The 25,535-nt window shown below is 38.8% G+C and overlaps 1 protein-coding gene across 10 annotated transcripts in view; it reads right to left on the minus strand.

The window, feature by feature from the left end:
• The window catches only part of DOCK10 (dedicator of cytokinesis 10), a 326,872-nt gene that overhangs the window by 26,705 nt on the left and 274,632 nt on the right, over positions 1–25,535 (minus strand). For 9 of the 10 annotated variants that reach the window (XM_056120910.1, XM_056120866.1, XM_056120935.1 and 6 more), the window contains exons 29-45: positions 22,932–23,015; positions 19,444–19,540; positions 18,565–18,609; positions 16,196–16,371; positions 15,954–16,070; positions 13,652–13,763; positions 12,819–12,940; positions 12,611–12,725; positions 12,453–12,519; positions 12,195–12,242; positions 11,560–11,661; positions 8,990–9,114; positions 6,945–7,057; positions 4,190–4,327; positions 3,298–3,480; positions 2,675–2,785; positions 1,489–1,704 (exon numbers count right to left, since the gene is read on the minus strand). In XM_056120910.1, the coding sequence (XP_055976885.1) occupies positions 1,489–1,704; positions 2,675–2,785; positions 3,298–3,480; positions 4,190–4,327; positions 6,945–7,057; positions 8,990–9,114; positions 11,560–11,661; positions 12,195–12,242; positions 12,453–12,519; positions 12,611–12,725; positions 12,819–12,940; positions 13,652–13,763; positions 15,954–16,070; positions 16,196–16,371; positions 18,565–18,609; positions 19,444–19,540; positions 22,932–23,015 (1,971 nt within the window). The remainder of the gene's footprint in view (positions 1–1,488; positions 1,705–2,674; positions 2,786–3,297; positions 3,481–4,189; positions 4,328–6,944; positions 7,058–8,989; positions 9,115–11,559; positions 11,662–12,194; positions 12,243–12,452; positions 12,520–12,610; positions 12,726–12,818; positions 12,941–13,651; positions 13,764–15,953; positions 16,071–16,195; positions 16,372–18,564; positions 18,610–19,443; positions 19,541–22,931; positions 23,016–25,535) is intronic. The other variant, XM_056120877.1, reaches the window with a different exon arrangement.

A 25,535-nucleotide genomic window follows, 5' to 3' on the forward strand; every position in this document is an offset into this window, starting at 1 on the left:
ATTCCCAGCTATTATTGTCATACTGGTATCTTCTCTATCTTATCTACCCTCAGCCCCCCACACACTTGTGGTTAGTTCCAACCACTGACAACTCCTCCTAGTCCCTGTTTTCCCTAGCCATGGATTTTAGTCTTGTACTATATATATATATATATATATATATATATATGTTATATTTTTTATACCACAAATGAATGCAGTGAAATGAGTCAAAAGGAGAGGGACAGATATAGTATTCTTTCTTTTAAAGATTTTTTGGGGGGTGAGAGGGGATCAGAAGGTTTGAGTTTGGGGCACATACTGCTGTGTTCAAGACTTACTCCTGACCCTGTGCTCATCGGTCACTCCTGGTGGTGCTTAGGGAACCATATATAGTCCCAGGAATTGGAACTTGGGTCATCTGCATGCAAGGCAAGTGCTTGTTCCCCTAAACTGTCTTTCCAGCAACCTTTTGAAGTTTTATGGATGAATACTATCATTTTTCATGGCAGTTCAAGAGAACTTGGGATCTCTTATTCTTGGATTTACCACACTGCTTTCAGGCAAGACCTCTGGTTGAACTTTTTGCCGTTTCAGGGTCTCTGGTCACCACATGCATTTTGAAGATCTTCAGGTTTTAGGTTTTGGCTAGATGAATTAAACTCCTCCCCAAAGTGGCTTATTTCTAGTTTATGGCACAACTTTCCCATTTAGTATATGAAAGCAATCTGAGCACATTGAATTGTTGCATATAAATACACTCAGTGTTTAAAAGACACAAGAAAGATTAGCTGATGATTTATAACCTTCCTACAGCCTCACAGGGCTCTAAGGAGAGCTGACTTTCCTATCACCAGCACAGATGAGTTACAAATAAGGAGGGTTTACCCTAAATGGAGTTAACTCAATGTGGTGGCCACATTTCACCATAATATTACAATTGCAAGGAAGAAATTTTAAAATAGAACATTATCTTATAGACGCTCCATTTTCAGATACCCTTACCATCATGCTAATTTATCTCAGCTTTTTTTTTTTGCTTTTTGGGTCATACCCAGTGATGCACAGGGGTTATTCCTGGTTCTGCACTCAGGAATCAACCCTGGTGGTGCTCAGGGGACCATATGGGATGCTGGGAATCAAACCAGGGTCGGTCACGTGCAAAGCAAACACCCTGCTTACAATTTCACCTGCTGTGCTATTGCTCCAGCCCCTGTCTCAGCTTTTAAGATTCCATTCCGCTTTATTTCTAACTCCATAAGTGACTCTAGACTTCCTTTATTTGGTGCCATTTACTTGGAATCAGACATCCTTGGATCTTACATATAAATTTGATACACCATATATATATCACTATGTATATATAATATATATTTTTATATGTAATAACTGGATATGGTATATAGCTATCTTAGCTCAATGAGGGGAAAATCTGATAACTTTTATATTGCAGCCATAAATGATTATCTGAATGATGCTGATGGAGAGTGATTGAGACTTTTCTCTCACCTCAGATAAGTCTCCATTTCTTGCATGAATCTTGGCCATGCTCTCTAACCAGGTCCTTCGGAGCTCAGGGGTGCTTGCATAGGAGTTAGCCAGGCTGTACTGGAGGTCCACGAGCATCTCTGGGTCCTTTTCATGCTCCTTCATCTGAGCTGTGGCCATTAAAACCGTCCTTATGCGTTTAGTCAGGTCTTTCACCTCTGCTGGGAAATTGCTGTTCTTTGGAAAAGAGAGAGCTGAGGTCATTCTCTGTTTAGAATTCCTAAGGTAAGTCATTAATTATGGCTTGGTCTCTCTGTTTAGTGCCTTCTAGATATGTTTCATAAAAACTTATTTATACATGCATTTATAGATTGTTAGGATGAGTATACAACTGCAAAATGAAAATTGTAGTAGACATCACCATTTTATCTTCCAAGTCCACCTTCTAGATCCCCATTGTCCTTTGAGACAACTGGCTCTAGTTTAGGTGATGGGAATGGACTGGCTTTCATCATCACCAAAGTGGTGCCTGGGGGACAACGTGATACTGGCCTGGCTAATCAGGTTCTTTTGTTTCTCAGGCAACAGAGAATGGTTTAGGGTTGGACATATGATACAAGTTGGATCAAAGAGATTGGCTTCAAAGACTTTAAAGGTGTTATAGAACAAGGTGCTCTCATCAATACCCCAAGTATCTTTGGAGTTTCTGACAGAGTAAACTAAGGGGAAAGGGTAACTAAAAGTGAAGTAAAGAAGGGAAAATGGAAGAGATAGAAAAGGAAAAAAGAGATTCAGTAAAGAAAAGTTGTCTAACAACATAATTTTTTAACTTGCAGTTCAGCCATCTGAACTACTCTATCACTTGATTTTTCCAGTGTGTTTATGATACACTGACTTCAGAAACTTCTAAAAGATAAGAAGTATTTGGTAAAAAAATAAAATTATTTTGGAATAAATACATTTTGTGATATTCATGGTAAGTTTCTTTTTGTGTACCATTCAGTCACATATCTTGGAAAGTCTATATTAAACAAGCTGAAAGAGGGTGAGTTGATTACTGATTCGAACAAGAAGCAAAGTCAATGTAAGTACTCAATTAAAGTTGAAATGAAATACAGAATTTTATTTTTGATGGTTTCCACATTTCACAGAAATAATCCACTTTATTTATAACTCTTAAAAAGAGCATCCACGAAGCCTTTCTTACTTTCATTTGCTTGTCTCCATTAGCAAAATTGTTGGCGATTGCAAGGGAATGCTGAAACCGAGAACCTCCAATTCCAGCATCAGCTATTAACTGGCTTACAGCCTTGATGAGCTGAAAGAGACAAGTGAAAAAGGAAGCACCAAAGTAAGCAACTTAGAAATGACAGTTTTAAAAAGTGGATTGAATTGAATGCATCACTGATTTCTCCATTTACAGTCAGTGAGTGATATGTTTATGTATTCAATCTTCAGAAGACCTTATAATCTGGACTTTCCCTTTACTATCTTAAAGATTGTAAGAAGACTACAAAGAATCTTGGGATTCCTTGAGAAATAAGTTTACAAATTTAAAAGTTGGTGAACTCTGGTCAGTGTTGCCCAGAGTTGGTCTGAGTTCTGTATTCTATATGCTTTAATTCTTTGGCAGAAGAAAAGAAAGTTCTGTGGAGTAGGGACTTCCCTGACTTCTATTGAACTGCCCTCTCCCTGTGAAACAGAATGCAGGGTAATGGGAATCATCAGGGAGGAAGCTGGAGGAGTTGCTGGCATATGGTTGCTCTGGGGATGGTAAGACGGAAGACTATGGTTTTCACAGTGGCATTAGTCAAAACTGACATCACTTACTTGTAAGTGAGACCGGACAATTGACTTCTGCTTGTTAAATTCAAAGTTCTTCCTCATGAAAAAGTACAGGAGTGCTGATGCCTCTGTCTGAGTTGACCGTGATCTGTGGTTACAACATTTTAGGACTTCATAGCAGAAGGCTCCGCAGAGGTCAGCGGGTCCTTGAAAAAATGCTGAGGGAAACTGGGGAGAGGCGAGAACTGGTGAGAGGGGTGGACTTCTTTCATCTCACTCTGTTTACCCTGACATTTTCAAGTTCCTTCCAACAAAATCATTCATTATTTCTTTTAATCTAGTCTTTTCCTTTCACTTTCAAGTGGAGAATAGAAATTCTATTTAGGAAAGTCTAGGTTGGCATTCGCTTTTCTTCCTAGAAATAGTCATTCTTTCCTACATAATTAATCCTCAGATCAATAAAGCAAGGGAGAGCCATGGAATGTTTTCTGTTCCCCCAACATTGCAAAACCACAGGGGTCACTTACAGGTGTCCTTAGAGGAGGTATTCACTATTTTGTGGAACCGTGAACTTGGCAGGAAGGGAATTCCCAACAGCACTTCACTGAAACAGCCCCTAACGGCAAAAACCCAGAGACTTGGTGGCCAGATGTCAATGTTTTCATTTTGGTCTTCAAAGGGATAGGTTGTCAAGCAGTGACTTATTTCCAGACCATGAATTAATCTACTAAAACCACATAAGCTACAGTAACAAGAAGTCTCAGGATGGAGACGTTACTGGGCCCACTTGAGCAAATCGATGAACAACGGGAGGACCGTGACCGTGACCGTGATCAAAATAGAAGAAAAAAGTCTCCTTCCTTCCATACTGAGGACTAATATGTGTTTATTATCATCAACAGCAGTTTTCCCTGGAAACTTGAGGACTCATTCATACCTTGCATACAAACAGTCTCAGGGATGCAAACACATGCTTCAGAGCAGAGGCTGACTGGTTGACTTGGAAGAAGAGCATGTAGGTATCAAAGACCCTCTTCATCATTGAATTTTGACAATCAGCTTGCTGCATTTGTCTCTGGAAATTTAACACACAGTTATTTAGTGTGAGTGAAGGGTGATGTGTTTTGCAGGAAAATATCTTTTGCTGTGTTTGGTACACACCATTCTTGGTACTGGACATAAAGTGCTGGATAAAAAGATAAGGTCTACGTTCTCAGTGAAGCAGACAGAGGGAATGCAAAGATAATATATAAGAAAATAGGGGGAAATAATGTGCTATTTATACTAGGCTTTGGTAAGAATTATATGATATGAATATGATGGAAGGTGTACTTTGGGGTGGGATTGCTTTTATTGGAGGGCTTATTAAGACTTCTCTAAGGGGTGAATAGAGAGCTGAAATCAAGAAATATTCCCTGGGAAAATCTTATTATCTCAGGAGGGAGAAATAGCTAATACTAGGGATATAAATTGGAGAGGAGTTTGTGAGTTCAAAGATGAAAACAAATCGCAGAATAACATGAGAATAGTAGGTTCTTGTTGACATTACTAAAGCCCATAAGAGGAATGAGATTTTAAAGCCATTTTAGTGATCAGTAAAGAACTAATATATAAATATATATGTACATATATGTATATATGTGTCTGTCTATATATGTATACATATATGTATATTTTCCCCACCACACTGCCATTGTATCTGAAAGAATTTCTTGATATAATCATGTTATTTGGTGTAGATTTTGCTAAATAGATCTAACTTTTCCAAGCTCTATTTAATCTGTAAGCTCACTTATACCAAGCTAATATTTTTAATAGTTTGAGATATAATTGAAGTGCAGTTTCTAGTTTTCACTTTCTAAAATTTTGTAGGAATGAATCATATGGAATGAAAAGTAGTTTAGCATCTGGATATACTATATATTATATTTTTAGCAAGAAAAGATAAGTTTTATTGAATGAAACTTGCTTAGAAAGATATGAGGGGAGAGAGAAAGAGAGAGAGAGAGAGGAACTATGTGTTTGTGAGAGAACATTGGCTTATCCAGAGTAGAAAACGACAGCAAAGATACATAGAGACAAGAAAGCAAGGAACATGTTAAAAGGGAGAACATGACTTGAAAAAGAAGTCTGCATATATTATTTTTATGATATGTATAATAAGAACAATATAAACATATATGTTGCTTTTAGGAAAACCTGGAAATGCTCAGAGGTCACTCTTGACTCTGTGCTCAGGATCATTCCTGGTGGTGTTTGGGTGACCATATGGGATTCTGAAGATTGAAACCTGGTCAAGGCTTCATGCAAGGAAGCACCTTGCCTGCTGTAATTGTCCTGTCTCTCTGACTGCCAAGGATATACTATCTTTAAAAAACTTCTTTCACCAACAAGTGTATATTTAATTTTTTTCTGTTTAGTTTCAAAATAGTTAAAATTTAGTAATCTATTTAGTTTTTATCACAGCAGAGCCTGGCAAGCTACCCGTGGCATGTTCGATATGCCAAAGCCAGTAACTGTAACGGGTTTCACTCCCCTGACCCTGAAAGAGCCTCTGATACTGTTTGGAAAGGCTGCTAAAATCTCAGGGCTGGGATGAACGGAGATGTTACTGGAGCCTGCTCGAATAAATCAATGAACAATGGGATGACAGTGATACAGTGACACAGTGATATAGCTTTTATAAGTATTTATGTATGGAGCTTGAGAAATAGTACAGTAGGTAGGATATCTGCCTAGCATGTGGCCAATCTGTGTTTGATCCTTGGCACCCCATACCAGGAATAACCACTGTATAGAGAAGCAGGAGTAAGCTCTGAGGACTACCTGGTATGGCCCCTCAAAATTGTGTGAAAGATTTTGGTGGTCAAATTCTTTTATTTATTATGTATAAATACTTAGTACTGTAATGGATGATCACATGATAAATGTACTTTTAATGTTTTAGATTGCCAAACTGTTTTTTAGAGCATTTGTAGAGTATTTCCAGAGCATTTGGTATTTTCACTATCACTGAATGAGAATTCTTGCTTCTTCATACTTTTGCATAAACTTGTACACTCGGTCTTTTTTTTTTTAAACATGATCCATTGTGGTCGTAGGTTGTAATATAATTTTGCCAGAATATACAGACTTATTCAAAAGATGTTCAATATTATTAGTCTTTTGGACCTAGCCATCATTCAGCTTTTTTTCTCTGAGTTTGAAAAAAAAATATAGTCACATTAACACTGAGTAGAGAAATCATGAGAGTATAGCTGAGAAAAAGGAAGGCTTATCTATTGGACATGCTGTATATTATCATATATGTCAGCCACCAATCAGGCACCAGTCAACTTCTGATAAAATGTGGCTTTCACTGTTAACATGGTTTCCACTTACATAGAGGTTGATTTATGTGAGGTTACTTGGTTTCAAAAATTTATTATTATTATTATTATTTGCTTTTTGTGTCACATCCAGCAATGCTCAGGAGTTACTCCTGGCTCGGCATTCAGGAATTACTCCTGGCAGTGCTCAGGGAACCATATGGGATGCTGGGGATAAAACCTGGGTAAGCCGGGTGCAAGGCGAACACCCTACCCTTTTTCCTATCACTCGGGCCCCTCAAAAATATTTTTAAAAAGCTATAATTGATTTCCTATGACTCTGTTTCTCGTTCCTTTTGCTATAGATGTTCTGGTAATACTCACCTGGTGAATGTGAGTGAAGAGCGACAGCAGGTCTAGAATAGTCAGGCAAACCTCAGTAGCTATATTGGCCTCTGTGTCCACATGGTGAACGATGTCTATTTCATTGGCATTATCTACAGTACACAAAGTAGAACCTACATCAACATCCAAGACCGTTCTTTGTTCTCTTGTCACAAAGTACATAGTAATTGCTGATGTTTTGGTGAATGGCTTATTTAAAAATATTTTTGTCTGTTCCAGTGCCTTATTGGCTGAATCAAAAGCAGTAGATTGTCTTCAGTGGGTGCCATAGACCCAAAGCTTCAGAACCTCATTTCTTACATGGAAACTTTCTTCTCCATTATAATGGGGGTGGGTCTTCGTGAGAGTTAAATCATGAATGTTGAGCCTCATGAATGAGATTAGAATCTTTATTAAAGAGAGAGCAGAGGATACCAAGAGGGCTCTTGGCCAAGGAGGAAGAGCCCACACCAGAAAACCAACGTACTGACACTTTAACTGTTGGTCTTTTTTTTTTGGTCACACTCCAACATGCTTAAGGCTCTGCATTCAGAGATCACTCCTGGTGGGACTGGGGAACCCTTTGTTGTGCTGGGGATTCAACCCTTTTCCTCTGTGTTCAATGCAAGTGCCTCACCCACTCCAGCCCCACACAGGAACTTTGATTTTGAGCCTTTACACAGTGAGAATTGAGAAATATGTTGTATTTAGGTCTTCCAGACTATAGTATCTCGTGGCAGCTACATCCTTGGCATGTATGTGTTATAGGGATTCCAGGACCAGTGCAGCCTGAAACCCCATTACTTTTTACTTCTCTTCTATTGTTTCAGTCATTCTTTAATAATCAACTGGATTAAATTTCATGCTCTCAGGAAAATAGACACAATAAAAGGCTTCAGTGGACAGCACACTTTAACAGCCTCCACAGAATGGGCCAGCACCCATCTCAGCTTAGGGCACATGCCCTCAAAGAGCTGATGGTGACCACGTGTCCATAATAGCTAACATATACATGAGACCAAGCACTGTGTCCCATTTTGTCCTTACTCACAAATGTATGATACTGGGTCATTGTCACATTTAATGTTCTTAGGACACAAGCAACTATTTTTTCTCACAGAGCTGGTGATTATGAGCTTACAGTCTAGTGAGAAAGGTTATTATAACGTCACAATTCTCACCTGTTTCTAAGGAGACTACAGCAGAACATGTTTATTGAGTTTTGTCCTTCCCTTTGCTTTCTAATAAGCTATAATAAAATATAGCTTCCCTATATTTTGTGTGGTACAGCTTCCATAGATGTGATGAGGGGCCTCTTTCCTGCTGATATTTGTTCAACCGAGTTAAAGGGTCCATGGTGTGGGGGACCGCCAGGGCTATCCAAAGGTGGTAGGGTGTGTCAGGGCTGCACCTACTGAACCTGGAAGTTCTTGGTGGGGCTCTAGGACTACATCCAGTGTTGCTGGTGGACCTTGTGGTGTCAGAGTTTGAACTTGGGTGCTGCTACATAACACTCCAGACTACTTTGCTAGCCCTCAGTGTGTAGGCTGTTTAATTTTCTTTAATTTTTTTTTTTTTTTGGTTTTTGGGTCAGACACAATGATGCACAGGGGTCACTCCTGGCTCATGCACTCAGGAATTACTCCTGGCGGTGCTTGGGGAACCATATGGGATGCTGGGATTAGAACCCGTGATGGCCGCGTGCAAGGCAAATGCCCTACCCGCTGTGCTATTGCTCCAGCCCCTAATTTTCTTTCATTTTTGGCAGGGGTACGGGGGTCTATACAGGTGCTGCGGATCAAACCCGGTCAGTTTTATGCAACAGAAACACTCTATCCACTGCATTACCTCTGCACCCCTCTGGACACAACATTGAAAAATCCCTTCCCTCTTTTTCTAAGAAACATTCCAGCAGCAGCAGTTTCAGGGGTTCAAGAACAGTCTGTACATTTCTGAAACACTGGAACACATTTCAAACATTACACACTTTTCCCACCAAGAAAACCAATAGCCATATCGATTCGCCGACATTCTGGTTTACTTACTGGTCATGGTATTGTCTAACATCTGTAAGAGTTTGGGATTCGAAAGTGCATTTTTGCCTCGAATTATAGGTAAAGTTTGCGATCTGTGATGTTTATGTCCTTCTTGACTGGAGGTGGTGTGCATCCTGAAAATTCAATGAGAAGAGTGGTTCAAGTTATGTGACAATCCCCACACACTTACATCTCTAGACTCAGTTTTAAATGGAACATTATCATTGTATAACTGAAACCCAAGCATAAAAATTTGTAAGTCTACAACTGTACCTCATGGTGTTTCACTAATAAAAATTGAAAAAAAAATATTAATGATGGGAAATCAGGTGAAACCGACTTTATAAAAAGTACCTTTGTACTATCTCTGCAACTGAAACAGCTGATATTGGTTTGATTCCTGGCACCAAAGTTGGTCCCTGAAGCACCACTTGGGTCACTTCTTAGCACAAAGCCATGAGTAGACCCTTGGCACCATGAGATGTGACCCACCCCCACCCCAAGCCCCCTTGTTTAAGATGATAAAGGCTTCAGAAGGGCAGTGGGTCCTACAGGATAGTAGATACTGAAACATGCTCTAGAGGTGCACGAACTTTTAATGAAGTCACGGGATTCCATGAAGGTTAAATTCCTTGTCTGGTGATGAGGAAGGAACAGAGGCAGACATTAGAAATTATGATACTGTACATCCCAAAGGTATGCAGATATCAAAATCTGCTCAAACTTTTCTCTCCCCTATTTAGAAATTTCTTTTAACTCACTCTGTCTGCATCAGGCTCATAGATACTGACATAGATCTAGCAAGAGGAGGGATTTGAGGGGTCTCTCACTACTTTCCCAGGGCAGTGACAGAGAGCAGTAGTGGATTTCTCAATGATTCTTTGGCACTCCTCCCTGGGGCAATGAGTTGGTATTACAGTGCAAGCAGAAACTCAACCCTTCCCTCCCCTCTGCTCCCTTCCCCTTCCTTCCCCTCTTCTTCCCTTCCCCTCTCCTCCTTTCCTTCCCCTTTCTTTCCTCCCCCACAAGTCTACTACCCTCCCTTTTTCTTCTATTCTCTTTGTTTTGGGGTCACACCCAGAGGTGCTCAGGACATACTCAGGGACCACTCCTGGAGAGCTCAGGAGTCCATATTGGGGTACCAAAGATCAAATCCAAGTCAGCTACATGCATAGCAAGCGCCTTCCCTGTTGTACCTGTATCTCTAGCCCCACTATTCTTGACTTTCATTTCAGTCATCCTTATGCCCGGAAACTCAAACATTTATCTAAAGAAAGCAGGCAACGGAGATAGCAAGAAGAGAGAATATAAAAAAGAATCAATGGATTTTCACATCGCCTCAAAGCTTTGTTGGGTTTCATAAACCAATAGTCTGGATGGAGTCAGGAGATCTGACTTTGGTTAAGGAGTAAGTAGTCAGGGCAGTCTAGGTCATGTCATAGCTATGACGAATAATGAGTTCTGGGCTGCATGGCTTGGAGCTATAGATCTGACTTATTTCGAGGTACTGAGTTTATATTCGTCTAAATCTCTTAGAAGATAAGGCTGGATTTCCAGGTAGAGAGAGGCAGAAGTGTCTAAGACCAGTTCAGATGGTTCAGGAAGGAGCCTGAATCTTATTCCTCCCACAAATTGGAGCTAGAGTGTCTTCACATGGCTGTTAATATCATTAAATGTGGAAAATGATTATTTATAGTCCTCTATTCTAATGCCATTGCAAAACATGCTCTTTATATCTTTACATTTTAGTTTAGTTTCTCACAAGGGGGAAGTTTCAAGGAATCTCCATGAGCAGAGGAGCAAAATTTATTTTATATTTTATCAACTATGGAACCACTCACATTTCTTTCTTAAACCTCTGCCTACAATAGAGTCATTTTCATCTTCCATATTACTATAACACCCTTGGGAAGAAGAAATCAAACTGGAAAAAAAATTTAGCAAAGAACTTTAATTTACTATACCCAGAGGAATTTTAATGTAGAATTTTGTGGCAAATGTTTCCCGTAGGATAAGCTAATGAAAGATGATTCCAGGCCTTATGGTACAAGTTAAATCAGGGCAATAACTAGGAAGTCGGAAGTCAGCAGGAGAGTCATCCATGGTCATCATTAACTTTAGCCCCTTAGAAACAATTTACCTTTAAAGCCCTGATAAAATATCGCAATTACATGGAAAGGAGTAGGAGCTACAATTTCACATTTTATGTTGTCACAAGGAGATGAACAAACCTTTAGAGAAGCATTTACTGGAACAATATCTACCCTTTTAGGTTCGGTTATATTAAGATCATTATTAATCTTCAGTCCATGCCAGGTTTTGTGTCCAAGGTGAACATAAATAAGGGTTGACCATTGCCTCTGAGGTCTCTACAAGCCAGTGGGGCAGACAGGTATGTAACTAAACTTCAGCTAACAGTTCCTTAAAATTTGCACGTGAAGCAATCACGTATGTGTACACAATAATATGTACACATTTAAAAATACAAACATGCATATGCATATCCTCTTGTACCACTTCTATATACACACGCTGTGCTCAGAGATATAATTTAAACAATCAAGCAAAGTTGTTATTACCATTGTGGCAAGAGGCCCGACGCTTGGCAGGAAGGATTTGATCCTTTGAGTGTTCCATTGTTCTGGGTGGACTGCACAAATTTAAATGCAGCAGCAATTTTTCTGAAAGGAAAATTGAAGTTTTCACCACAGCTCAGAATTTTAATTTATATAGAGCGAAAAACCAAGAATTGACAGAGTAGTTACTGAGCAATGAAATGTTTCACTTGCTAAACGGAAATGACATTTTCGAAGTTAGGGTTCAATAAAGGTGCTAGAGGCTGTTCTTGCCTTTCACAGGAAAAAAATAAAAACACAAATAGATGTTGTTATCTTCAGTTTTCTAAAAGCATTCTCTTAAATAGATACCTTCCAAGTTATAACAATATAATGTTAGAGAATTTCATTCAGAAGATACATAAAATGCAGAAAACTATGCTTTGGAGTTTTCTAATTAGACGGATTTAATTAATATAAGATCTATTACAGGTACAGGGAAATTGCCAAAATTCTATGCCTAATATGAGATCAGCTTTGTTGTATGAATTTGCATTTTGAGATTTCTAGAATGTATCTAAAAGTCTAAACTGATTCATTAACATTTGTCACAATCATTTTAAAAAGCATACTATGCTACTGGAATTTAAAATTATTACCTTATTATATTGCGTTTTCCTAGGTATCTGAAATTTTGGAGACAAACACTAAAGAGGAAAAAAGTCACATAATTATTCATACTTTTTATTTATACAACTTATTCATTTTAGTACATTAAAATGACAAATTTTAAAATAGTCAATGCAGTATTATTTATAGATAATTCATGAGAGGCATACTTTGAATAAAGGCTGATGTACTGAGCTAATTTGAAGATCTCAGAAAACAAATGTCAAACAGTGAACTTTAAAACTTACTCCAAAATGCTGAAAAAGTCAGACACTTCTGGACTGGGTGCCCTTTGCCAGTAGGTGATCAAAGTTTCTGAAAAGAAATACCATGTAACATGAGAGTCTTAAGTTTAAGGATCTTTGCTTTTTTATTTTAAAATTTTATTTTAGGGAGTTCTCTTTACCCTCCGAAATGGTTTTCATAATGTGAAGAAAGCACATAAGAAGACTCCTGGTTTCTGCTTGATCTAATTTGTCAAAGCGAAGAGTTGAGCCTATCAAAGACAAGGGTCTTGGGATCTAGGAATCAAAGAACCAATAAGGATTGAGTAAGAGTAGGAAGTTTCTGATAGGTCATCTGCTCAGTAAGTACGTTTGGGAGGGGACTCATACCTTTTCACAGTTATCGGTCTTCTCACTGCTCTTCTCGTTGGTACTTGGGTTGGAGTCAAGACTTGCTAAGGATGCTCTGGACTCAGCATGGTTTACTGTAGAAATAGCTATTGATGAAAAGGCTGCAAACACAAGCCACAGCACACACATGGTAATGAGATGTATGGGCACACACACAAAAAGCGTTAAAACGATGAACCAAAAGGATCATTGAGGTCGTGGCACCATTCTGAGAAGTTGTCACAATAGAGTCTGAGACTGACTTACACATGAAACATTATATTATCGTAAGGGTCATGTCAGTGTTAATGATTAGAAAACTGAAAACATGTATAAATAAAAATAATGCGTATTTCTTTGATTTATTAAAAAGCTTTTAAAAGCAAGTTTCCACTTAAATGCTTTATAAAATTTCATAAAAATATTTTTGATGAAAAAGCTTACAAATTTTGACATTTCTGAGAAGTTACGATGGCATTTCTAAAGTCACTTTTAAAAATAATCTTGAAGTTCAAAGGCTATATTTTAAAGTACATATTTTATATTTTAAATTTTACTTAACAAAATGTAGATTGTTTCCAAATGAAGCAATTTGATAACATTCAAATATATTGCTCTTCAAGTCCAAGAAAAATGAAAGTTAAGTGGAAGAGGAAGTTTCTGGATGGCATTCAAAGAAATATGTGAAAAGAGTCTTCAGCTCCATAAAAGTGGTACACTTTGCCAAACGTATTATGTGTAATGAATTATGGAGTGAGTAAAAAAGCACGATGATATACAATGTAAACAGGGATGGGAGTTAAACACAACCAGTTTGAGAAGGTCTTAAATACCTGCTATGGAATTTAAAACATCTTTAGAAAATGATGTATCCACTGAGTTTGCATGTTTCATAGTTGACTGGGTATGAAATCCTCCGTTGGTACTGAGGTCATCTCTAGAACCCTGCATCCAAAGATAGAAGAGGTAATGGGACTCGTTATTTCCACATCGCAAATATACATATGCCTTCATCACCACACCTTCAATTAGGTGATATCTGCTCGTTCCTATTTCAGCAAAGGTCTCATACCAAGGTAGGGAGTGAAAAAGAACCCATTTAAAACTAGTTTTAGTTATACATTGGTTTCAGATTTTTTTTGCCATCTAGTAGAATATGTCTTTTAGAAATACAATGAAATACAATTGATATATATCATTATATTATTGATATATTCACACATACAGATTACAGATCACTATGATATGAATATGTGTTAGTACTCATGTTGCTACTAAAATATGATAGACTAAATAGACTAAATAATTATTAGCTTCTGTTGTCTGCTCAACAGGGACTGCGCTTCCTGGCATTGTGCTTGCATATCATTTGTATTTGATGCATAAGGGTTTATTGTGGAGCCTTCAGATATCTGGTTGAAGTGGTTCTGGAAGTTTCTTGTGACACCAAGGATTACAGACAGTAAAGCCACCAGGATCACAATAAGTGCATGCAGGGATTTTACACTTTCAAGGCAGGAACTCATAGCCACTAAGCTATATCCCCCAAGCCCCTAAAAGCTATATTTTTACTACCTATTGTATACTAGATTTTATTGCAAATATTTTCTATTATATAATTTAATTCTTACAAAACTTCCATAATGAAGGTATCACTCTCATTTTATCAATAATAAAATGGAGTATAAAGAGATTGAATAACTTTTTGGGGGGCATATTTTTAGGCCATATCAAGTGGTAGTTAGGGCTCACTCCTGGCTTTGTGCTAAGGGATAACTTCTGGCAGGCTCAGAGGACTATATTGGGTGTTGGGGGTTGAACTTGGGCTGACTGCATGCAAGGTAAGTTCCCTACCTGATGTACCATCTCTCTGACCCAAGAAAATTTTCTAGCATCACACGGACCTTAGATACTGTGTGACTGATGACTGATACTGCAGAGAATTGAACAGTGTTTTTCCAAAGCTTCCCATCCCCAAGCAAAACAAAGCAAAACCAAAGACACAAAGGGAAAGCTCCTATTTTTTATACCAGAGCTTCTTATGGGGGCCATAAGGTCACCAGGTATTCCAAAGGGAATACAAGTAAAAATGGCATAAATGGAAGTTTGTGGCAGGGCAATAAACTGTCAACCAGTAGGATGAGGAAGGGGCATAGGAAAGAACAAGATTGGACAGGGAAAAGGTTAGAAAAAGAGGTTCAAAAACTGCTCTCAATGGTAATATTCTGCAGTTACTGGATTTATATAAATGTTAATACATCTGGGACTATGAACAGTACCCTTAAACCTGGTGATTTGGGAGTCATTATGCTGTCCCAGTGGAAGAAGCATAAGCAACGGTCTCCCCCTGGGCTAAGAATGTGCCTTCTATCATTTTGTGACCATAAAACAAATGCACAGAGGTAGTGGGAAGGGTGTACGCTGATGACGGGGCCATGAGGGCAACAGTGGAGGAATTGGTAGTATGTCTGTTGAATGATGCTCCAGAGAATAGAGGGAAACTTCACAGTCCAATCCAGAACAAATGACACTGATATGAATGTCTTAAAATACCTACCAAAAAGTGTTAGCAAAAACTGCTTCCCCCCTAATTTGCTCACAGTTAGGTAACATCAGTCTCCAGGTCAAATATATTTTTAAAAGGGCAAACTCTTTATTAAAATGGACTTCTGTGGGACTGGGGAGATAACTCAAAGGGTTGAAGCATATGCCTTGCATGCATGAGGCCCCAGGTGGAATCTCTGGCCCTACGAGAAACTCCAGAGAACCACAAAGTGCAACCTGGTAGGCCCCAAGTACGGCTGGATTTGACGGGCTTCCCTTTGAGTGCAAGCAGCAACCCATTGCTGTGCCTGGTGACTGAACCATGAGGCCTATATAGTCCATGAAGTGTCACCCTCCACCCTCAGGTACTCTGAGTACAGTTTGGGAGGAACTCCAGATATTAGAAAATAGAATCTGAGGGGCTGGAGCAATAGTACAACGGGTTGGGAGGTTGCCTTGCATGCAGTTGATGTGAGTTTGATCTCCTGCATATCATCTGGTCCCCTGAGCACCACCAGGAGTAACCCCTAAGCATCACCACTGGGTATGACCAAAAGAAAAAGAAAGAATCTGAAGTAGTATGAAACTTACTTGATTAGATGTATTGACAATAAAAGGATACAGATCTTTCAGGTAAATTCTTGGCATGTTGTCCAAAAGCATGCCATAGAGAGGCATGTATAGACTTGCTATCTGCGCCTGTTTTGCCTAGGTGAAAGGAAGCCAAAAGAAATGACTCACATAAAAATCAATAAACTCATAGGGTTGAGATGCATTTAATGCAGTGAACCATTAAACGGTGTTTAGGGAAGGGAGAAAGGAAGGTCACTTACTGGTTCTCTGTATCGATCATCAAATGAATGCTTAGCCATTAGATTTTTTAGAACAGCTAAAGCTAAGTGTCTTATATCTTGGTCTTCCTGCAGCGCAAAGCCAACTTCTCGGAGCAGGATTCCAATTAAGAAATGCTTTCGACAAAATTCATTCGTGACTGAATATTCTGGCATATCTTTGTGAAGAAAATAAAAGGACCACGTCATTGAAAAACAAATGATCAGTTTATACTCTCAACCAATTTATCCTTGTTTTTTTTTGGTAATTTTTTTTGGAGGGGCTGCACCTGGCAATATTCAGGGGTTATTCCTGATTATTGGTGCTCAGGAATCACTCCTGGCAGTACTCTGGGGACTGTATGGTTGGTTGTGTGCAAGGCAAATGCCCTACCTGCTGAACTATCACTCCCGTCCCAGATTTATCAATTCTTTCCACTACTGGGAAGAAACCAGTAATAGAGTCACTCTACATAGATGAGAAATGCAATAGAGAAGCTCTCAGTAGGATGGGGAGTCCTGTGTCTACTGACACAGACAAGACCTCAAGTCACATGTTTAAATCTGTAGTATTCTACGAGTTGAGAGGAGAAATATATTTGTCTGGCAGAATCATGAGATGATACCAGAAGGAAGATGCTGAGATAGGCCTTCAAGTTCCTTTGGAGAGACAGAGAGTTCTGGAAGCAAAAGGGGCAACAAAAGGGTGGACAGGAGGATAAGGGATCATTTTTTTAGTATGGATCTTAGAGATAGGGAGACTGTGGTCACTCCTGGCCATACTTGGAGGCAATACCCAGTAGTGCTCAGTAGACCTTGCATTGCCATGGATGGACTTCAGGGTCTTCCACATGCTAGGTATTTGTGCCACCACGATTGCTCTGGTCCTATGCAGTACAGTTTCTGATGGCACAGAATTATGAGTTCAGGTATTTCTGGACATAAATATGAGGGTGGGCAGTAAATAAAAGAGTGACAAAAATTGAAACCTTCTAAAGTGTAGAGCTAGATGATGGGAAACTAAAGTACAAATTGCTTGGCTGGAGTTTGCAACCATTTGTCCTACTGCCATTTGTACTTCTTGGAGAAATTCATTTGCGTTTCTACATCTTTGAGATCAGCTGCTCAATCAGAGGTTAATGGCATTGAAAAAAGTGGCTCAATCAGAACTGTGCTTTATCGGTTTATTAATATAGTGAAAGAATGTAAATGAGAGGAATGGGGTGAGGGGCTGCGATATGGAGGCTATGGGAATAGGGAAGGGAGAGAAGTTGGAGCTAACTGGGCCTGAGGTAGAAGGAAACAAGCAAAGGAAATGAAAGCAAGGAATAAATGAACTGAAGAGGGTGTTGGAGCAGTCTAAAGAGAACTGAGAAAATTTGAAGTTGGAATATGGAGAAAAAGTTAGAATTTCTAGTGATGACATATGTTTTTCAGAATGTCTGACATGCTCCCTAAGTGTAACTGGTAATAAGAGGAAGATGCTTACTTATAGAACCAGGATCACTGCTCTCCACACTGTACAGGTATGAGCTCACCGAATCCTCATATAATCGCAATGCAGCTATGATTTGTACATGAGCAACTGGATATTTTTGTTCACAACAGGAGCCAATGAAACATTTTTTTAACATTTTAGGGCACAAAGATGAATTTCCTCACATTTGAGTTACCGGAGTGTTTCATAGCAAGTATTTAATATAATGCTAGTTATATAGAGCCAGCATGTTAGTCTCTATATCTTGAAGTTTTATTCATTTATTCATTATTCATTTATAATTTTGGATGCTTTGGGATATTAAAAATATTTTTAAGTTCTAGAGATAAATAGGATAGAATTAAAGTAGGGGGAAATCACATAATTATTGGTAAAAAAGAGAAAAGTTCAAGAAACTTTTTGAGATGTATATAAAATCTGAGCATTAGTAACTGAAAATTGAACTATGTAGTAATTAAATACATTAATATTGTTATGGGCTGGAGTGATAGCACAGTGGGTAGGGCATTTGCCTTGCACGCAGCCAACATGGCCGACCCAAGTTCCATTCCTCCGCCCCTCTCGGAGAGCCCGGCAAGCTACTGAGAGTATCTCGCCCACACGGCAAAGCCTGGCAAGCTACCCGTGATGTATTCAATATGCCAAACACAGTAACAAGTGTCACAATGGAGATGTTACTGGGCCCGCTCAAGCAAATCGATGAACAACAGGAGGACCATGACCATGACCGTGACCGAATATTGTTATATTATGATGTAAAATCTGAATATTAATATCTGAAAATTGGAACTATGTAGTAATTACATACATCGATATTGTTAGATTATGATGTTGTTGATGCTTATATAATTTAATGTAAAATCCAGTGGTTTACCTGATGCATGTAACTCCTGAGTTGATTCTGAAGGTGTCAAAGGATCTGGATTTAATATAAAAGAAAGTTCAGACACATGCCCATTGATATACAAATTATATTTGCAAACAATTATGTGTCATTTATGCTGAAAAATTAAGATATATTGTTCTAAAATGTTAATCTCTCTATAAAGTTTTAGTTTTTTGAGACAAATATCTAGATGGAGTTATTTTAGTTTTTCTTCTTCTTTTCACTTGGGACCCATTTCCCATGAGAAACAGCTCACAATGAGACATACATTTTACTGTTCATGGTTATCAGGTCTGCAGAAAACATATCAGGTCTTGAAGATACAAATAACTGGAATAAATAATATAAACAAATGGGATCAAATGGACAAAAACAGGATTTTTTTTCCAGAATTTTTAAGCAGTGTGTCAATAACATGGGTCTCTCATTTAGAAAATAAAACCCAATACAAAACAAAAAGTTAAGAATGCAATTATCTCTAAGATATCATTTCTATCCCTTTCTCTGTGAAGACTGGGATAAAGTCTATAGCTGATATTTAAATTTAAAGTGACAAAAACTTTATAGGTGTGATAGTATACACTCTCTTTTTTTCCCCTTGAAAATACTGGAGCAGGCTAAAATACATATGAAGAGGTTCTTGATCTTTCTGGTTTCCGCTTTCCATGGATATCAAACTGTACCTTGAGAATCCTAGAACTATATTCTCTACCAAATGCCAAAGACTTGCTTGGCATTTTGATTTAATTATTGGAGCCCATGCAATAACTTCAGGCAAAACCAAGACAGAAGACAGGAAAACAAGCAAACAAAAGATAAAGTATTTAGGTCTTCTTTATAGGAAATAAAGAGATATCTGGGAATTACCTGGAATATATGCTGATCTTATGGGAAGACACAGAGGAATAAAATGTTCATGTTGACATACTTCTTGGAGAAAATCAAATTTGTACTGGCATAAGGTCTGAAAAGAAGAACGCTGGATGAGTTATTTTTATCAAAGTAAGTAATTAAGATTAAACAAAAAGTCTGCACTTGAATCTGATACCATGACTTTAAAAAAGGCACTTTGTGTGACCAGTAGGTTAACTGTACAGTTTGAAGGATTTTTGTCTCCCCTGTAGTTGCAAGTAAAGGTCAGTCTCCCTATCTTTGGGGATTTGGCAAGACCTGAAGAAATGATCTCATTTGTAACCTACATTGAGATTATGGAAGATATACTCCGAGTTTGGCAGAGCCTGGAAAACTCCCCGGTGGTATTCGATATATCAAAAACAGTAACAATAACGGATCTCATTTCCCTGACCCTGAAAGAGCCTCCAATACAGCACCGTCGGGAAGGACGAGTAAGGAGAGGCTGCTAAAATCTCAGGGCTGGGTCGAATGGAGATGTTACTGGCACCCACTCCAGCAAATTGATGAACAATGGGATGACAGTGAAACAGTGATACAGTGATGCTCCGAGTTCTATTTTTACCTTTATAAGTTTTTATCATAAAATTCTTACTTATAACATGCTCATTCTTCACACGTGTAGAACTCCCAAACCATAGTAAGTCAGAACAGGTCTGGTCCATCAACTTTAATGAGCCAAGAATCAAAGAAAGACAAAGTTGCAGGCTAATTAAAAATTCAAGTCACGCTTTTTGTTCTCAGGGCATATTATTGAATCCATCTCTTCTCTACTCTTGCAAAAAAGTCTTTCTTTTCAATAATGTTTAGACTAGGACAGAGATTAGTCAAGATATGGTCTAAGGTGAACAAGTGTGTCAAAAAACAGTCTCAAAGTTGGAACGATTAGCATGCATATGTTTTGTTTTCCTTGTCATGCAGCAAAAATAAAATTTCAAGACTCAGATTGTGTTGTTGTATTTTATAGCATCAGCTAACAAAATAAAATATACTTCTTTTGCTCAGATATTTTAGAACGATATAGTGTGGCAACCTCAGTCAATAACTTTAAAGACTGCCACTTGAAAGAATAATGTTTGACTTCAGCCTTTGTTCTGCCAAGTCAAGAGGAACATAATTAGATTATGAGGAACATAATTAGATGTTAATGACTCTTCATTGAGAATATTTTGTGTGGTCTTTAAATACATGTTAAATTTGGTCTACTTGCATTATATCTAATTGAATATTCTTTAAATGCAATGCATGACCAGTATACTTACCAAGAATATTCATTCAAAAATATTTAGAGATAAATTAATTATCAAAATCAAATGATATGCAATCATGTAACTTTCCTGTTCATAAATTCCCAGGCTCCTAAGCATGATACGAAAGGATGTAAGAAAACCATTTTAGTTTTGGCATCTTTACTCATTAGTTTTCCTCAATACCTTCATCATTTCTCTTTAGGGACTTCATTCTTCCCAGTGGGTCAAGGTTAATGGGACACTATTAATTCAGGTGTCCTGTCTTCTCTCTTTATGAGATAGGCATGCAATCCAAAGCAAATTGGTCACATTTCCTCACATTTCCTCTCTGGAATGTAAATCTTTTTTTTTTTTTTTTTTTGCTTTTTGGGTCTCACCTGGCGATGCACAGGGGTTACTCCTGGCTCTGCACTCAGGAATTACCCCTGGCAGTGCTCAAGGGACCATATGGAATGCTGGGAATCGAACCCGGGTCGGCCAAGTGCAAGGCAAATGACCTCCCCGCTGGGCTATTGCTCCAGCCCTTGGAATGTAAATCTTAATCAGCAAGTTAAGAGGGAGGAAAAGGTTTGAACTGATTCATTAAAGCAGCGGTAGGGCTGGGCCAAAGGTTTCTCTTTCGCTATCAGTTTCATTGCTTGATTCTAACACTCGCATCTAGATTTCTAGCTCTTTTACAAATGAGATTTTTTTTTATTCCCAACATAAGGTAAAGGTAAAGGTAAAGGCCCTCCCGTTGATCGTCGATTTGCTCGAGCGGGCCCAGTAACGTCTCCATTGGAGACTTTGTTGTTACTGTGTTTGGCATATCGAATACTCTCGGTAGCTTGCCGGGCTCTCCGAGAGGGGCGGAGGAATCGAACTCGGGTCGGCCATGTTGGCTGCTTGTAAGGCGAATGCCCTACCGCTGTGCTATCGCTCCAGCCCTTATACTGCCGATAAATCCTATTTTGTTCAAATGGGTGTGAATATCTGTTACTTGAAACTCAAGTTTTTCCTTCGAGTAGCAAGAAACAATCCTGAAGGACAGTACTTTGATGATGCAGATGTTTCTGATCTTCCCTCTGTCGGCACATGCCATATTCTCTATCGTTCAATGGCTCTCGGGTTGAGAAAACACTAGAAGAACCTGAATATCTTTCATTACTGTTTTTTGTTCTTGGATCACACTCAGTGCTCAGGGGTTACTCCTGGCTCCCTACTCAGGAATCATCATTCTTGGTGGTGCTGGGGGACCGCCCACACATGGTGCCGGGGACTGAACCCTGGCGGGACCACTGTACTATGTCTGCAGTTCCTTACCTGGAAATCTTAACACACTGGAGATGTTTGGGTCTCACCTGCAAGGGCTCAGCTTGGAGCTGGCATTACTGCACCTATCTGGGAGCACCATGGACCAAACAGTGCTCTTTAGAGGGCACTGTTCTCTGCCTAATTCCCAGCACACACTTCCTTTTCGGGCAAGGACTCGTCCATGGAAATGGGGCTGTCAGTGTGGAAACAGAGATGGGCTGAATAAATCTAAATAGTTGTAGATCCAGAACTACTCCTTTCCCCCATCAGCAAGGGAAATAAACATGAAATGAAAACACTTTACTTCAGCCGTCATTGGCTTAGTGATCCCTTCTCTATTCCAGCTGCCTTCTCCCCCAGCTCATGAGGTGGGCAGGCTTCCAACTATGGAACAATATTCCTGGCCCTTGCCTCTACTGTCATTTGGTGTCAGTCTCATATTATGTTATTTTATATTCCGCAAATGAGTAGAGAGTAGGGGGGAAATTGTCTGCCATAGAGGCAGGGGAGAGTTGGAAACAGGGTAGGGGGAGGTATACTGGGGGCACTGGTGATGGAGAATGTGTACTGGTGGAGGGATGGGTGTTTAGTGATTGTATGGCTAAAAATCAAATATGAAAGTTTTGTAGCTGTACCTCATGGTGATTCAATTAAAAATAAATAAATAAAAATAAAATAAAATAATTTACTTCTTCCCTTTGTCTCCTACTAACAGGACCCTTGGGAGATTTACTCAGTGGGTGGGTCAGTTTAGAGGCTCACTGACATGGAAGTGATTTTTGGATACAGAGAAAGGGAAGGTCAATGTTTTAGGCAGACATCAACGGATGCAACTTTATTGAGATAAAAATGTCCTTGCTTTCTAAACAAGAAAGCTGTTAATGTGCACTCGGTTCTTACCTTGAGATCCCCAGAAGAGAACATGCTGATGTAGCTGTTGACCATCTTAAACACAACGCCCCGGTCCATAAAAGTAAAGCAGCGCTAAAAGAAAAAAAATGCTAAATTCAAATATTTACTCCTAGGATTCTAAACTCTTAGCAAAGACAATTAAGTACTTTGAAATTCAATGTGTTAAATAAAGATGTGGAAACTAAACACTTCAAAACCACACTTAACTATTTTGTGCCAGTGTTCAAAAAAAAAAACTTAGTATATGTAAATAAATATGCACATACGGTAACTAACCTCAGTACTGGATAGAGCATACACACCAGTAATAGCAAGCAATATTTATTCATCTTCTAAAACATCTCCTGGAGTTCCCCTGTAGTCATTATTACAGTCTTTTTCTTTTTATGGAGAAATTTTTCTTTTATTTGCTGACTTCTTTAACCCCTGAGTTTAAAACAAAGTTTCCCTTTTCCATTTTTCTATTATTTTATTTATATGTAAAATTTATATTTTATGTACATTTTACTATTTCCTTCCTAAATTTATTCTATAGTTCCATGGGTGGAGATTCTTTGCTATATATACAATACGGAATAAAAAGGGGGAATGGTACAGACTCTCACTGGTCAATTTCTACATAGTCAATTATTCCTGTCAAGGCAACTTGTATTTAAAGAGTGAAGGTCATTCTAGAGATTTCTATTATTGAGCTGTTGATGGTCTTCCTATGTCTGTTGTCAAATTCTCTTCACTGTAATGGGAGTCTTGGGTTTGAAGGAAGTGGGCAAGTGTTCCAAGTTGGCACAATACCTGATCTCTCTCCAAGAGAGCAATGCCAACAGTAACCAGAGTCCAGTGGCTTCTCTAGAAGGGAGTGGAATTGGAAGCAGGGACAGTATTCATTAATGTAGTGCCTTGGCAAGACATGATAACACACTGCTATCTGGAGGTGATTATCATGTATACATTCATTACATCCTTCCTCATGTGTGTGGGCACACATACATAAGATCTTAGAAGTTGGAGAGATATTTCAGTGGGTAGGGCGCTTGCCTTGCATGCAGCGAACCGGGGTTTAATCCTTGGCACTATATAGTCCCCAGAGACTGCCAGGTGTGATCGCTGAATGCAGAACCTGAGCACCACAAGGTGTGATGCCCAAACAAAGCAAAGCAACCAAACAAAAAAAGAAAAATTCTCCTTAGGGGAAACCACTTGGTATAAAATATTGCTTTCTTGTTCCAAGAGTTCAAGATGGTCCATGCCCATGTTTTTCCCTTTCTTGGATCTTTCCTCATGTTTACTTAGAAATCTCTTCTTAAAAAGGAGTGGCCAGGGTTCCTTGCTGTAGGAAGTTTATGAGTGGAAAGACGCCCACAGAAATATACTGGAGGGCAAACAAAAACTCTCTTTTCTAATAAATTCTACTTTTTTTCTTCACTGAGAATTTGTCTTTTTTTGTTTTCTATTCTTTGTTTTCTTGAGCATTTTTCATGTACCTATACACCACTGTGTCAATACATTCCCTCAGATATATTTTTCATTTTAAATATAAATTTAACTTTTTTCAGTAACTACCTTTCCACTCAGTAAAAAGCAGGTGGTCCTGCAATTTAAAGAATCCTGCAATTTAAAAAAAAGTAGTGGAAAGACACAGACATCACAGACAAAAAAGATGTTCAGTTATAAAGTGGGGAGGGAGGAAAAAGAGGAAAGGGTCTTTTGCCTATTGTTTGAGTTCTCAGTAGGAGTGAAAAACACCTCCAGGCTTTCCCAGCTTGGAGAGGAAAGCCTCCACTGGTTTTATTCTAAATATCCCCATCAGGGAGTTCTTTCCCTAAAAATCCTCTGTTGTCTTTCTCTGAGGCACAAATGTAAGTTAATTATGTATTAACTTACAGATAGAGAAAGAAGAAAAATCAGAGAAATGTACATGGTTTTTGATCCAATTGTTGCAAAAAATTACTTTCTCGTGACATTGAAGTAAAAGAGGGCATTTTCTAGCCAGGATCCTTTATTTTTTCTTCCTACTTTGTTGTCCTTATTTATTTACATTTTATTTAGTTTTATTGAATCACTGTGACATCAGTGATTCAATAAAACAGTGACATCACACTTACAAACCTGTTCGTGGCTGTGTTTCAGTTATTCAATGTTCCAACACCCATCCCACCACCAGTGTAAATTGTCAACACAGATGTCCCAAGTTTACCTCCCGCCAGCGACCCCACCCCCTCAATTTCAACTTCATCCCCACCCCAGCCTGTCTCAGCCTACAACAGATATACAAGTATCTTAGTTCTTAGGGGAAAAAAATGGGAACAATAATGGGGCCACACTCAATTTCAGGTGCTGGTTTTGAATGATGATGAACTCATAGGAATTGATTTTTTTCTTTCATTTTGCTTTTTGGCTCACACCTGGCATTGCACAGGGTTTACTCCTGGCTCATGCACTCAGGAATTACTCCTGGCAGTGCTCGGGGGACCATATGGGATGATGGGAATCAAACCCGTGTTTGCCGCGTGCAAGGCAAACGCCATACCCGCTGTGCTATTGCTCCAGCCCCAGGAATTGATTTCTAATGTAACATTAATGACTAAGAGAGGT

This window comes from Sorex fumeus, unplaced genomic scaffold, assembly GCF_029834395.1.
Source record: "Sorex fumeus unplaced genomic scaffold, SorFum_2.1 ptg000005l, whole genome shotgun sequence".
Taxonomy (NCBI): Eukaryota; Metazoa; Chordata; class Mammalia; order Eulipotyphla; family Soricidae; genus Sorex; species Sorex fumeus.